The sequence below is a fragment of the Ascaphus truei genome, chromosome 15 (assembly GCF_040206685.1).
Source record: "Ascaphus truei isolate aAscTru1 chromosome 15, aAscTru1.hap1, whole genome shotgun sequence".
Classification (NCBI taxonomy): domain Eukaryota; kingdom Metazoa; phylum Chordata; class Amphibia; order Anura; family Ascaphidae; genus Ascaphus; species Ascaphus truei.
This window is the reverse complement of record NC_134497.1, coordinates 19,845,939-19,860,031: the sequence shown is the minus strand read 5'-3', so window position 1 is coordinate 19,860,031 and position 14,093 is coordinate 19,845,939. Positions and strand designations below refer to the sequence as shown.

The 14,093-nt window shown below is 57.0% G+C and overlaps 1 protein-coding gene across 3 annotated transcripts in view; it reads left to right on the top strand.

Annotated features, from left to right (window-relative positions):
• ITCH (itchy E3 ubiquitin protein ligase) overlaps nt 1-14,093 on the top strand; it is an 84,357-nt gene that overhangs the window by 45,585 nt on the left and 24,679 nt on the right. For all 3 annotated transcript variants that reach the window (XM_075571906.1, XM_075571904.1, XM_075571907.1), the window contains exons 10-15: nt 180-354; nt 2,055-2,118; nt 8,250-8,334; nt 9,364-9,492; nt 9,889-9,961; nt 11,769-11,840. In XM_075571906.1, coding sequence (XP_075428021.1) covers nt 180-354; nt 2,055-2,118; nt 8,250-8,334; nt 9,364-9,492; nt 9,889-9,961; nt 11,769-11,840 — 598 coding nt within the window. The remainder of the gene's footprint in view (nt 1-179; nt 355-2,054; nt 2,119-8,249; nt 8,335-9,363; nt 9,493-9,888; nt 9,962-11,768; nt 11,841-14,093) is intronic.

Below are 14,093 nucleotides of genomic sequence, written 5' to 3'. Positions count from 1 at the left end.
CGCGTGGCGGGCGGGCCCCTAAAGTTGGTGGGCTGTGGTACTCGCACACACCACCACACACACCACCACACACACCACACACCACAACACATCACACACACCACACACCTCGTATCTGCAGTTTGTGTGGGCGTGTATGTATGTATCTATAATACCCATCTCCCTTCCGCCCCCTCTAGGTGGGAACGCCGCGTGGATAACATGGCACGGATCTACTACGTTGACCATATAACCCGGACTACCACGTGGCAGCGGCCCACGCTGGAATCCGTGCGCAACTACGAGCAGTGGCAGCTCCAGCGCACACAGCTGCAGGGCGCCATGCAACAGTTCAACCAGAGGTTCATCTACGGGGTGAGACCCGGGGGGGCGGGGGGGGGGGGGGCCGAAACTGCGCCACTCGCACCAGTCACGTGGTCGGGCTGCAGACAGGGATTCTGGGTAGTGCTTTCACCGGACGCAGTGGGATAAGGCGGTGGAATAACTTGATTGACCAAGTCTCCGCCATTTTTAGTTCCCTGAAGAAAACGTGCTTGGTTACTTTATAAAGCGGCCAAATCTTCCCCTTTCACGTGGCTGCGTTTAACCCTTTGGATGCCCCCGCGCCATGAGGTCCGGCAATCCGAGGTTCCCCGTGACGTAGGGGCAACTTCAGGGGCTTTCTGCTTGTTGTGCCAGGGCCCCTACGGCACTCATATGGTTAAGTGTATGATCCCATGTAGCCAGCCAAACCCCCCCTCCCCCCGCCCAATCTTTTGCCCCCCAAACGTTTGCGCCCCTTGCGCCCCAAACGTCTGCGCCGCCAATCTTTTGTAAACCATTTAACTTGCCTTCCTGATGCAAAACTAAGTGCAGAAAGCAAAGATCTGGCTGCTTTTTGTTTCTCGCTGCTCGTCTTCTGGTTCATTATCTAGGTAGAGGATAACTGAAATGGCCAATTGGCCTCCAAAAGAAGCGCACTCTGGGTGCTTTTGGAGGTTAATTGGTCATTTCAGTTATCCTCTACCTTGATAATACATCAACTCAGCACACAGGTAGCACACAGGTAGCACACAGGTAGCACACAGGTAGCACACAGGTAGCACACAGGTAGCACCCATTGTCAATCTTGGCAATTAGGCACCTTCACACGCCATTTATTTTTTCAATTTACACACGCCTTCCGGTCGTCTGATTGGGGGAAGGTTTGTCAATCAAGTGTTTTCTTCCCCCTTATCCCATCCGCCCCACCCCTGTCCTTGTCAGAAACCCAATACAGATAAGGGGAGGGGGAGAAATAGGCAGGAGGGGTGTTTCCCCGTGCAGACTCTTGCTGAACCGCAACGTTCAACAAGAAAAGAAAGAGCGTCTCCTCTGTGACCCATTTGTGCACTTGAAGTGTGTCTGTGCCTTGATCACAGTGGCTACGCCCCGGGCGCTTGCTCGTGTGCAAGAAACAAGCTGTACTCTTATTTTCAGGGAACAGTCTGACAGAGACTTTGCGTAGCTAGAGCAAGAGATACATATGCACAACCGGACCGGTCTGGTTAACATAGGCACTGGATGTTATTCTTATGATGCCGTGACCGTGTACTTACACAAATTAGCAAAGGTTCTTGCAGAGACAAGGTAAAAGCTAGATATAACAGTAGAACATGTTTGTTCTATTTCCAAGGGCAAGAACCTGTGTAGTGGCTTCCTGTTTATAACTTATACAGAGTGAGAAGTAAAAGATCACAGGAAATCAGCAAGGAAAGGCAGTTTGTAGTTATACAAGTAAAGTACAAGTGAAACGGCAATTTAGCCATTTCTGAGGTTAGAAGTAAAAGGGGACGTGAGCACGTTCACAGATCATACGTTTACCCATAATGCATTGCTCAAGCAGAGCAAGAGTCTGAATGTTTATTGTACACATGTTATCTGGGATGGTCTTGAGCTGTCTCCTCCGGAGTGACCAGCCCGAGCCCCCCCACCTCTTCCGTGTCCGGCATTCAGGAGCCGGTCATGTGATCATTCCCGGACGCCGGACAGTGGATCTGGTCGGTAATACCGAGGAATTGTTTCTTTCCGTCTAGAACCAGGATGTTTTGGCGCAGAAGGAGGAGCGGGACCCGCTGGGCATGTTACCGGGGGGCTGGGGTAAGTTCACTCCACCTTTTATTCTAGCATGGGCAGATGTGGGGGCAGCTCTGCCCGTTAGACCAGGGGTTCGCAAACTGGGGGGGTGCGGGATTTTCTGGGGGGGGGAGCGCGGTGGTTGCAGAGACCCCGCACTCTTCCCCGAGGCACTTAAATTAAATGCCGCAGGAGGCGTGAGGCCTCTCTACCTTCACTTACCCTCGCCCCCTTCTCACACGCACAAGCACACCACACTCGCCCCCTTCTCACACGCACAAGCACACCACACTCGCCCCCTTCTCACACGCACAAGCACACCACACTCGCCCCCTTCTCACACGCACAAGCACACCACACTCGCCCCCTTCTCACACGTACAAGCACACCACACTCGCCCCCTTCTCACACGCACAAGCACACCACACTCGCCCCCTTCTCACACGCACAAGCACACCACACTCGCCCCCTTCTCACACGCACAAGCACACCACACTCGCCCCCTTCTCACACGCACAAGCACACCACACTCGCCCCCTTCTCACACGCACAAGCACACCACACTCGCCCCCTTCTCACACGCACAAGCACACCACACTCGCCCCCTTCTCACACGCACAAGCACACCACACTCGCCCCCTTCTCACACGCACAAGCACACCACACTCGCCCCCTTCTCACACGCACAAGCACACCACACTCGCCCCCTTCTCACACGCACAAGCACACCACACTCGCCCCCTTCTCACACGCACAAGCACACCACACTCGCCCCCTTCTCACACGCACAAGCACACCACACTCGCCCCCTTCTCACACGCACAAGCACACCACACTCGCCCCCTTCTCACACGCACAAGCACACCACACTCGCCCCCTTCTCACACGCACAAGCACACCACACTCGCCCCCTTCTCACACGCACAAGCACACCACACTCGCCCCCTTCTCACACGCACAAGCACACCACACTCGCCCCCTTCTCACACGCACAAGCACACCACACTCGCCCCCTTCTCACACGCACAAGCACACCACACTCGCCCCCTTCTCACACGCACAAGCACACCACACTCGCCCCCTTCTCACACGCACAAGCACACCACACTCGCCCCCTTCTCACACGCACAAGCACACCACACTCGCCCCCTTCTCACACGCACAAGCACACCACGCTCGCCCCCTTCTCACACGCACAAGCACACCACGCTCGCCCCCTTCTCACACGCACAAGCACACCACACTCGCCCCCTTCTCACACGCACAAGCACACCACACTCGCCCCCTTCTCACACGCACAAGCACACCACACTCGCCCCCTTCTCACACGCACAAGCACACCACACTCGCCCCCTTCTCACACGCACAAGCACACCACACTCGCCCCCTTCTCACACGCACAAGCACACCACACTCGCCCCCTTCTCACACGCACAAGCACACCACACTCGCCCCCTTCTCACACGCACAAGCACACCACACTCGCCCCCTTCTCACACGCACAAGCACACCACACTCGCCCCCTTCTCACACGCACAAGCACACCACACTCGCCCCCTTCTCACACGCACAAGCACACCACACTCGCCCCCTTCTCACACGCACAAGCACACCACACTCGCCCTCTTCTCACACGCACAAGCACACCACACTCGCCCTCTTCTCACACGCACAAGCACACCACACTCGCTCCCTTCTCACACGTACAAACACACAACACTCGCCCCCTTCTCACACGCACAAGCACACCACACTCGCCCCCTTCTCACACGCACAAGCACACCACACTCGCCCCCTTCTCACACGTACAAGCACACCACACTCGCCCCCTTCTCACACGCACAAGCACACCACACTCGCCCCCTTCTCACACGCACAAGCACACCACACTCGCCCCCTTCTCACACGCACAAGCACACCACACTCGCCCCCTTCTCACACGCACAAGCACACCACACTCGCCCCCTTCTCACACGCACAAGCACACCACACTCGCCCCCTTCTCACACGCACAAGCACACCACACTCGCCCCCTTCTCACACGCACAAGCACACCACACTCGCCCCCTTCTCACACGCACAAGCACACCACACTCGCCCTCTTCTCACACGCACAAGCACACCACACTCGCTCCCTTCTCACACGCACAAACACACCACACTCGCCCCCTTCTCACACGCACAAGCACACCACACTCGCCCCCTTCTCACACGTACAAGCACACCACACTCGCCCCCTTCTCACACGTACAAACACACCACACTCGCCCCCTTCTCACACGCACAAGCACACCACACTCGCCCCCTTCTCACACGCACAAGCACACCACACTCGCCCCCTTCTCACACGCACAAGCACACCACACTCGCCCCCTTCTCACACGCACAAGCACACCACACTCGCCCCCTTCTCACACGCACAAGCACACCACACTCGCCCCCTTCTCACACGCACAAGCACACCACACTCGCCCCCTTCTCACACGCACAAGCACACCACACTCGCCCCCTTCTCACACGCACAAGCACACCACACTCGCCCCCTTCTCACACGCACAAGCACACCACACTCGCCCCCTTCTCACACGCACAAGCACACCACACTCGCCCCCTTCTCACACGCACAAGCACACCACACTCGCCCCCTTCTCACACGCACAAGCACACCACACTCGCCCCCTTCTCACACGCACAAGCACACCACACTCGCCCCCTTCTCACACGCACAAGCACACCACACTCGCCCCCTTCTCACACGCACAAGCACACCACACTCGCCCCCTTCTCACACGCACAAGCACACCACACTCGCCCCCTTCTCACACGCACAAGCACACCACACTCGCCCCCTTCTCACACGCACAAGCACACCACACTCGCCCCCTTCTCACACGCACAAGCACACCACACTCGCCCCCTTCTCACACGCACAAGCACACCACACTCGCCCCCTTCTCACACGCACAAGCACACCACACTCGCCCCCTTCTCACACGCACAAGCACACCACACTCGCCCCCTTCTCACACGCACAAGCACACCACACTCGCCCCCTCCTCACACGCACAAGCACACCACACTCGCCCCCTTCTCACACGCACAAGCACACCACACTCGCCCCCTTCTCACACGCACAAGCACACCACACTCGCCCCCTTCTCACACGCACAAGCACACCACACTCGCCCCCTTCTCACACGCACAAGCACACCACACTCGCCCCCTTCTCACACGCACAAGCACACCACACTCGCCCCCTTCTCACACGCACAAGCACACCACACTCGCCCCCTTCTCACACGCACAAGCACACCACACTCGCCCCCTTCTCACACGCACAAGCACACCACACTCGCCCCCTTCTCACACGCACAAGCACACCACACTCGCCCCCTTCTCACACGCACAAGCACACCACACTCGCCCCCTTCTCACACGCACAAGCACACCACACTCGCCCCCTTCTCACACGTACAAACACACCACACTCGCCCCCTTCTCACACGCACAAGCACACCACACTCGCTCCCTTCTCACACGCACAAACACACCACACTCGCCCCCTTCTCACACGCACAAGCACACCACACTCGCTCCCTTCTCACACGCACAAACACACCACACTCGCCCCCTTCTCACACGTACAAACACACCACACTCGCCCCCTTCTCACAAGTACAAACACACCACACTCGCCCCCTTCTCACAAGTACAAACACACCACACTCGCCCCCTTCTCACACGCACAAGCACACCACACTCGCCCCCTTCTCACACGCACAAGCACACCACACTCGCCCCCTTCTCACACGCTCAAGCATACCACACTCGCCCTCTTCTCACACGCTCAAACACACCACACTCGCTCCCTTCTCACCCGCACAAACACACCACACTCGCTCCCTTCTCACAAGTACAAACACACCACACTCGCCCCCTTCTCACACGCACAAGCACACCACACTCGCTCCCTTCTCACACGTACAAACACACCACACACGCCCCCTTCTCACACGCACAAGCACACCACACTCGCCCCCTTCTCACACGCACAAGCACACCACACTCGCTCCCTTCTCACAAGTACAAGCACACCACACTCGCCCCCTTCTCACACGCACAAGCACACCACACTCGCTCCCTTCTCACACGCACAAGCACACCACACTCGCTCCCTTCTCACACGCACAAGCACACCACACTCGCTCCCTTCTCACAAGCACACCACACTCGCCCCCTTCTCACAAGTACAAACACACCACACTCGCCCCCTTCTCACAAGTACAAACACACCACACTCGCCCCCTTCTCACAAGTACAAACACACCACACTCGCCCCCTTCTCACACGCACAAGCACACCACCCTCGCCCCCTTTTCACACGCACAAGCACACCACACTCGCCCCCTTCTCACACGCACAAGCACACCACACTCGCCCCCTTCTCACACGCACAAGCACACCACCCTCGCCCCCTTCTCACACGTACAAACACACCACACTCGCCCCCTTCTCACACGCACAAACACACCACACTCGCCCCCTTCTCACACGCACAAGCACACCACACTCGCCCCCTTCTCACACGTACAAACACACCACACTCGCCCCCTTTTCACACGCACACACACCACACTCGCCCCCTTCTCACAAGTACAAGCACACCACACTCGCCCCCTTCTCACACGCACAAGCACACCACACTCGCCCCCTTCTCAAACGCACAAGCACACCACACTCGCCCCCTTCTCACACGCACAAGCACACCACACTCGCCCCCTTCTCACACGTACAAACACACCACACTCGCCCCCTTTTCACACGCACAAACACACCACACTCGCCCCCTTCTCACAAGTACAAGCACACCACACTCGCCCCCTTCTCACACGCACAAGCACACCACACTCGCCCCCTTCTCAAACGCACAAGCACACCACACTCGCTCCCTTCTCACAAGTACAAACACACCACCCTCGCCCCCTTCTCACACGCACAAGCACACCACACTCGCCCCCTTCTCACACGCACAAGCACACCACACTCGCCCCCTTCTCACACGCACAAGCACACCACACTCGCCCCCTTCTCACACGCACAAGCACACCACACTCGCCCCCTTCTCACACGCACAAACACACCACACTCGCTCCCTTCTCACAAGTACAAACACACCACCCTCGCCCCCTTCTCACACGCACAAGCACACCACCCTCGCTCCCTTCTCACACGCACAAGCACACCACCCTCGCCCCCTTCTCACACGCACAAGCACACCACACTCGCCCCCTTCTCACACGCACAAGCACACCACACTCGCTCCCTTCTCACACGCACAAGCACACCACACTCGCCCCTTCTCACACGCACAAGCACACCACACTCGCCCCCTTCTCACACGCACAAGCACACCACACTCGCTCCCTTCTCACACGCACAAGCACACCACACTCGCCCCCTTCTCACACGCACAAGCACACCACACTCGCCCCCTTCTCACACGCACAAGCACACCACACTCGCTCCCTTCTCACACGCACAAGCACACCACACTCGCCCCCTTCTCACACGCACAAGCACACCACCCTCGCCCCCTTCTCACACGCACAAGCACACCACACTCGCCCCCTTCTCACACGCACAAACACACCACACTCGCTCCCTTCTCACAAGTACAAACACACCACCCTCGCCCCCTTCTCACACGCACAAGCACACCACACTCGCCCCCTTCTCACACGCACAAGCAAACCACACTCGCCCCCTTCTCACACGCACAAGCACACCACACTCGCCCCCTTTTCACACGTACAAACACACCACACTCGCCCCCTTCTCACACGCACAAACACACCACACTCGCCCCCTTCTCACACGTGCACACACGCGCCACACTCACCCCCGTCTCACAAGCGCACACCCGCCACACTTGAGAGAAGGACGAGGATCTAATAGGGTTTGGGGTGTTACAGCAGGTAGGAGGGTGGGCAGCCTGGGGGGGCCGCACAGGTGTTTGATCTTCCGTCACATTGTATGTTCGCTGTGCTCTTTGTTCCCGAAACACTGAAAGTTACGCGCTGGGGGAGGGGACAGGCGGATTCTCTCGCTTAAAGTGTTCTTCTAAAAAAAGGCTCTCGTCTCAAATGTTCTTGTAGAAAAGCGGACAGACCTTAACGGGCGGGTGTACTTTGTTAATCACATCACACGGACGACGCAATGGGAGGACCCCAGAAATCAGGGGTAAGTGGATATACTGCCTGTGTTACACAAAGCTTCCTGCGGGGACGTGCATCGCTCCCAGCTGGGGATGTATGGGGACCTCACACAGGCCACGTACATCACAGCAGCCACTTTGTGATGGTGTTTCATCAACGTGTGTGTGTGTATGTATGTATTGTGAAAGACTGACATAGAGGGGTCTCAAGGAGGGAGCCCTGGGATCTAAGCAGCCATCCTGTTTGTCTCTGTCTGTTATCCATTTTGTCTCAGCAGTCATTTTGTATGCTGTATGAGAGATGTGCAAATGTGTATCGCTCTCAGTATGATGCCAACCCACTAAAGCACCCCCACTTAGGAATGTGTGAGCCATGAGTCCCAAGGCTATTGGGAGTTGAAGATAAGAAACCACTTCTCAGTTGTTTTTTTTAATTAGCAAACGTAATCTAGGAGCGTGCTGACTGAGTAAGCCACAAGCCCGAGGTATAGAGACATCAAATATTGTGGGAAGGTCCGTTTGAACTAGATAAAGAATTGTAGTTTTGTATTTTTTGGTTATCTTCCATGACCTGTAATTCACCCCATATTGGGGGCATACTCTTGTGTATTTGGGTATAAAGATTACCTGCACATGTATTCCTGTCAGAGCTCGTTTGCACGTTTTCTCCCTGTGTACAGCTGTATGCAATTAAGACTCGCTTGTTGTTCTGAACCCGCATTATAATAGTTTTTTTTTACCTCTTTTGCAGTATCTACTCTTAGAGTGTGTGTGTGTGTGTGTGTACAGGGCTCGACAAATGCACTCGCCCACAAGCCATGGGCGGGTGTATTTTGGCAGCTGTGGAGTGCTTACCTGCGGCGCCGATCTCCGTCTTCTCCCCTGCAAATTGTACTCTTTCCCCTGCAGGTCCTGACACTGTGTTCTCACGGCGTCCCGTCGCCATTTTTTCAGGACCTGCCGGGGGAAGAGTACAATTTTCAAGGGGGGGGTGGGAGTTTCCCTGGTTTGCCGAGGCCTGCCTATGTATACGTTCGTGTGTTAATGTGTTTCAGACAGCTGAACGAGAAACCCTTGCCAGAGGGCTGGGAGATGCGGTTCACAGTGGACGGGGTCCCATATTTTGTGGATCACAACAGGAAAACGACCACGTACATTGACCCTCGCACCGGAAAATCCGCCCTGTGAGTAACCCCAAGTGACCTTCAGCAGCCAGGCCAAAATGTTGAGACCGCCACAACCTCCTTGCCCCGTGGGACGCCACGCGCACCCTGCCCTCGTGCTCCCCGCCACGCTCGCCCTGCCCATTCAGGGGGACTCGGAATGGGGGATGTTGTCATCCAAGTGTTTACTCCGCCTCTAGCGCACCCTGTCCCGGTTAAAGCCAGTAAAGAATGAGGGAGGAGAGAAGGGGCTTTGCCTGCGCAACCTCCTGCTCAGCGCACAGTGATATCACACACAGGGAGTTCAGCGGTTACCGCCATTGGCTCCTTTGTCAACGAAGGGGTTAATGGTTGCCGGGCGCGCAAGCAGTGACGCGCCGCGTACCTCATCTGACGTCCCTGCCCTCTTCCCCACAGAGACAACGGCCCACAGATCGCGTACGTGCGCGACTTCAAGGCGAAGGTCCAATATTTCCGGTTCTGGTGCCAGGTAACTGTTCTTAACGACTGTTGGGTTTGTCTGTCACAGGGTGGCAGGACACGGCTGTAGGGTCAGTGCTAAGGGACGCTACTAGGCTCAGGGGGCTAAGGGACGCTAGTAGGCTCGGGGCTAAGGGACGCTAGTAGACTCGGGGCTAAGGGACGCTAGTAGGCTCGGGGCTAAGGGACGCTGGTAGGCTCGGGGCTAAGGGACGCTAGTAGGCTCGGGGGGCTAAGGAACACTACTAGGCTCAGGGGGCTAAGGGACGCTTGTAGGCTCGGGGCTAAGGGACGCTAGTAGGCTCGGGGCTAAGGGACGCTAGTAGGCTCGGGGCTAAGGGACGCTAGTAGGCTCGGGGCTAAGGGACGCTAGTAGGCTCGGGGCTAAGGGACGCTAGTAGGCTCGGGGCTAAGGGACGCTAGTAGGCTCGGGGCTAAGGGACGCTAGTAGGCTCGGGGCTAAGGGACGCTAGTAGGCTCGGGGCTAAGGGACGCTAGTAGGCTCGGGGCTAAGGGACGCTAGTAGGCTCTGGGCTAAGGGACGCGGCTGTAGGACCAGGGGGCTAAGGGACGCGGCTGTAGGACCAGGGGGCTAAGGGACGCGGCTGTAGGGCCAGGGGGCTAAGGGACGCGGCTGTAGGGCCAGGGGGCTAAGGGACGCGGCTGTAGGGCCAGGGGGCTAAGGGACGCGGCTGTAGGGCCAGGGGGCTAAGGGACGCGGCTGTAGGACCAGGGGGCTAAGGGACGCGGCTGTAGGGCCAGGGGGCTAAGGGACGCGGCTGTAGGGTCAGGGGGCTAAGGGACGCGGCTGTAGGGCCAGGGGGCTAAGGGACGCGGCTGTAGGGCCAGGGGGCTATGGGACGCGGCTGTAGGGTCAGGGGGCTAAGGGACGCGGCTGTAGGGCCAGGGGGCTATGGGACGCGGCTGTAGGGTCAGGGGGCTAAGGGACGCGGCTGTAGGGCCAGGGGGCTAAGGGACGCGGCTGTAGGGCCAGGGGGCTATGGGACGCGGCTGTAGGGTCAGGGGGCTAAGGGACGCGGCTGTAGGGTCAGGGGACTAAGGGACGCGGCTGTAGGGCCAGGGGGCTAAGGGACGCGGCTGTAGGGCCAGGGGGCTAAGGGACGCGGCTGTAGGGTCAGGGGGCTAAGGGACGCGGCTGTAGGGCCAGGGGGCTAAGGGACGCGGCTGTAGGGCCAGGGGGCTAAGGGACGCGGCTGTAGGGTCAGGGGGCTAAGGGACGCGGCTGTAGGGCCAGGGGACTAAGGGACGCGGCTGTAGGGCCAGGGGGCTAAGGGACGCGGCTGTAGGGCCAGGGGGCTAAGGGACGCGGCTGTAGGGCCAAGGGGCTAAGGGACGCGGCTGTAGGGCCAGGGGGCTAAGGGACGCGGCTGTAGGGTCAGGGGACTAAGGGACGCGGCTGTAGGGCCAGGGGGCTAAGGGACGCGGCTGTAGGGCCAGGGGGCTAAGGGACGCGGCTGTAGGGCCAGGGGGCTAAGGGACGCGGCTGTAGGGTCAGGGGGCTAAGGGACGCGGCTGTAGGGTCAGGGGGCTAAGGGACGCGGCTGTAGGGCCAGGGGGCTATGGGACGCGGCTGTAGGGCCAGGGGGCTATGGGACGCGGCTGTAGGGCCAGCGTGACGCTGGAGATTTATACAACCGGCCCCTTCTCCGGTAAGTATCTCGGGGAGCGGGGGGTCCCGGGAGTTGCATTCAAGGCGGTTCATCCCCCCGCTTTCTCCTGTAAGATGGTTCAGCCCGAGTGTATTTCCTGCGCTTATTTCTGTCACTTCATGCATGCGTTTTGTCTCCCTCCCCCAGCAACTATACATGCCCCAGCACATCAAGATCACCGTCACCAGGAAAACGCTGTTTGAAGATTCTTTTCAGCAGGTATGAGGGGGGAACCGGGGGTCTGATTCAGTGTGTGTTTGTGTAATATATACACACACTTACACCCACACTGTGCCCGGCGTAACAAGCGCCAAGCTAGGTTATTTTCAGCCCCACCTTTTAATAATTACTTTATTTCATATAGCGCATTTTCATAGCGCCAATGGGATTCAAAATGCGTCACGACCGTATAGCGCACGGTACGCAGCATATAGCATTGTGACAGACACAGTCCCTGCCCCGTGGAGCTTACAATCTGTTTTTGGTGCCTGGAACACAGGGAGACAAAGTGACTTGCCCAAGGTCACAAGGAGCTGACACTGGGAATTGAACCAAGTTCTCCTGCTTCACACTCAGTGCCAGTCAGTGTCTTTACTCACTGAGCCGCTCCTTCTCCTGCTTCACACTCAGTGCCAGTCAATGTCTTTACTCACTGAGCCGCTCCTTCTCCTGCTTCACACTCGGTGCCAGTCAGTGTCTTTACTCACTGAGCCGCTCCTTCCCCTGCTTCACACTCAGTGCCAGTCAGTGTCTTTACTCACTGAGCCGCTCCTTCCCCTGCTTCACACTCAGTGCCAGTCAGTGTCTTTACTCACTGAGCCGCTCCTTCCCCTGCTTCACACTCAGTGCCAGTCAGTGTCTTTACTCACTGAGCCGCTCCTTCTCCTGCTTCACACTCAGTGCCAGTCAGTGTCTTTACTCACTGAGCCGCTCCTTCTCCTGCTTCACACTCAGTGCCAGTCAGTGTCTTTTCTCGCTGAGCCGCTCCTTCTCCTGCTTCACACTCAGTGCCAGTCAGTGTCTTTTCTCGCTGAGCCGCTCCTACGCCTGCTTCACACTCAGTGCCAGTCAGTGTCTTTACTCACTGAGCCGCTCCTTCTCCTGCTTCACACTCAGTGACAGTCAGTGTCGTTACTCGCTGAGCCGCTCCTTCTCCTGCTTCACACTCAGTGCCAGTCAGTGTCGTTACTCACTGAGCCGCTCCTTCTCCTGCTTCACACTCAGTGCCAGTCAGTGTCTTTACTCGCTGAGCCGCTCCTTCTCCTGCTTCACACTCAGTGCCAGTCAGTGTCTTTACTCACTTACGCTCTCCTACATCATGCCTTGCTTTTCTTTGCACTCTCCTCCCCTCTTTGCTCTCCATGCCTTATTGTGTCTGCTCCTCTCTGTGCACACTACACTCCCTTCTCTCCTATTCCTCTTTCTCTTCCTCTCCTTGCTGTCTCTCCTCCTCACCTTGCTGTCTCTCCTGCACTCTTTGCACTCCCTCTTGCCCCATGTGCACACTGCTCTCCATTCACAGAGTAGGAGGGATGTGCAGCCTCACTGGCTGGCTCTGGGTGAGTGACAGGCCGTTCAGCCCATCACGAAGGGATATGCCGACATCCTTAGAGTTATATATGTAGAGAGAGAGAGACCCTTGTTTCCCATGAAGTTTCAGATCATCTACAAAGTTTTCCTCCTTACCTTTAAGGCTCTACCCTCATCTGCGCCTCCCTACATATCAGCTCTGATCTCTCGCTTTGCCCCTCCTAGTATCCTGCGCTCTGCCCAAAACTGTCTCCTCTCCAGCCCTTTCACCTCTACTGCTCTCACTGCACCTTACCTGTGGGGCTCCCTCACACTCAGTATACGCAACGCACCCCCTCTCCCCACCTTCAAGACAAACCTTAAAACTCAGCTCTTAAATTAAGAATTTCAACAGCCTGGACTCATGGCTACTGTCCCACACTCACTGTCACTCCTACCAATCACTCCTACCAATCACTCCTACCAATCACTCCTACCAATCACTCCTACCAATCACTCCTACCAATCACTCCTACCAATCACTCCTACCAATCACCAATCACTCCTACCAATCACCAACCACTGCCATCTACTGCACCTACCCACCGTCACTCCTACCAAAGTCTGCCAGCTACTGCATTTATCCCCTCACCTGCTGTCTCTGCAAGTCTCCCATCATACCACTTAGATTGTAAGATCTCCGGGGCAGGGATTTCCTTTCCTATTATCTGATCTTATTTGTTCCACTTATTGTACTATAATTTCCTGTACTGTATTGTCGAATAAAGCGCTGAGTTCAGCGGTGGGCACTATATAAATAGATATATATGCATGTATTTACACACATCTACACACAATAACGTGTGTGCGGTATATATACACACACACACACACACACGCATACATATACACACACATACTGTAATTGCAGCCTTTTCTGGGGTAACCCCGGGTACCAAGAAC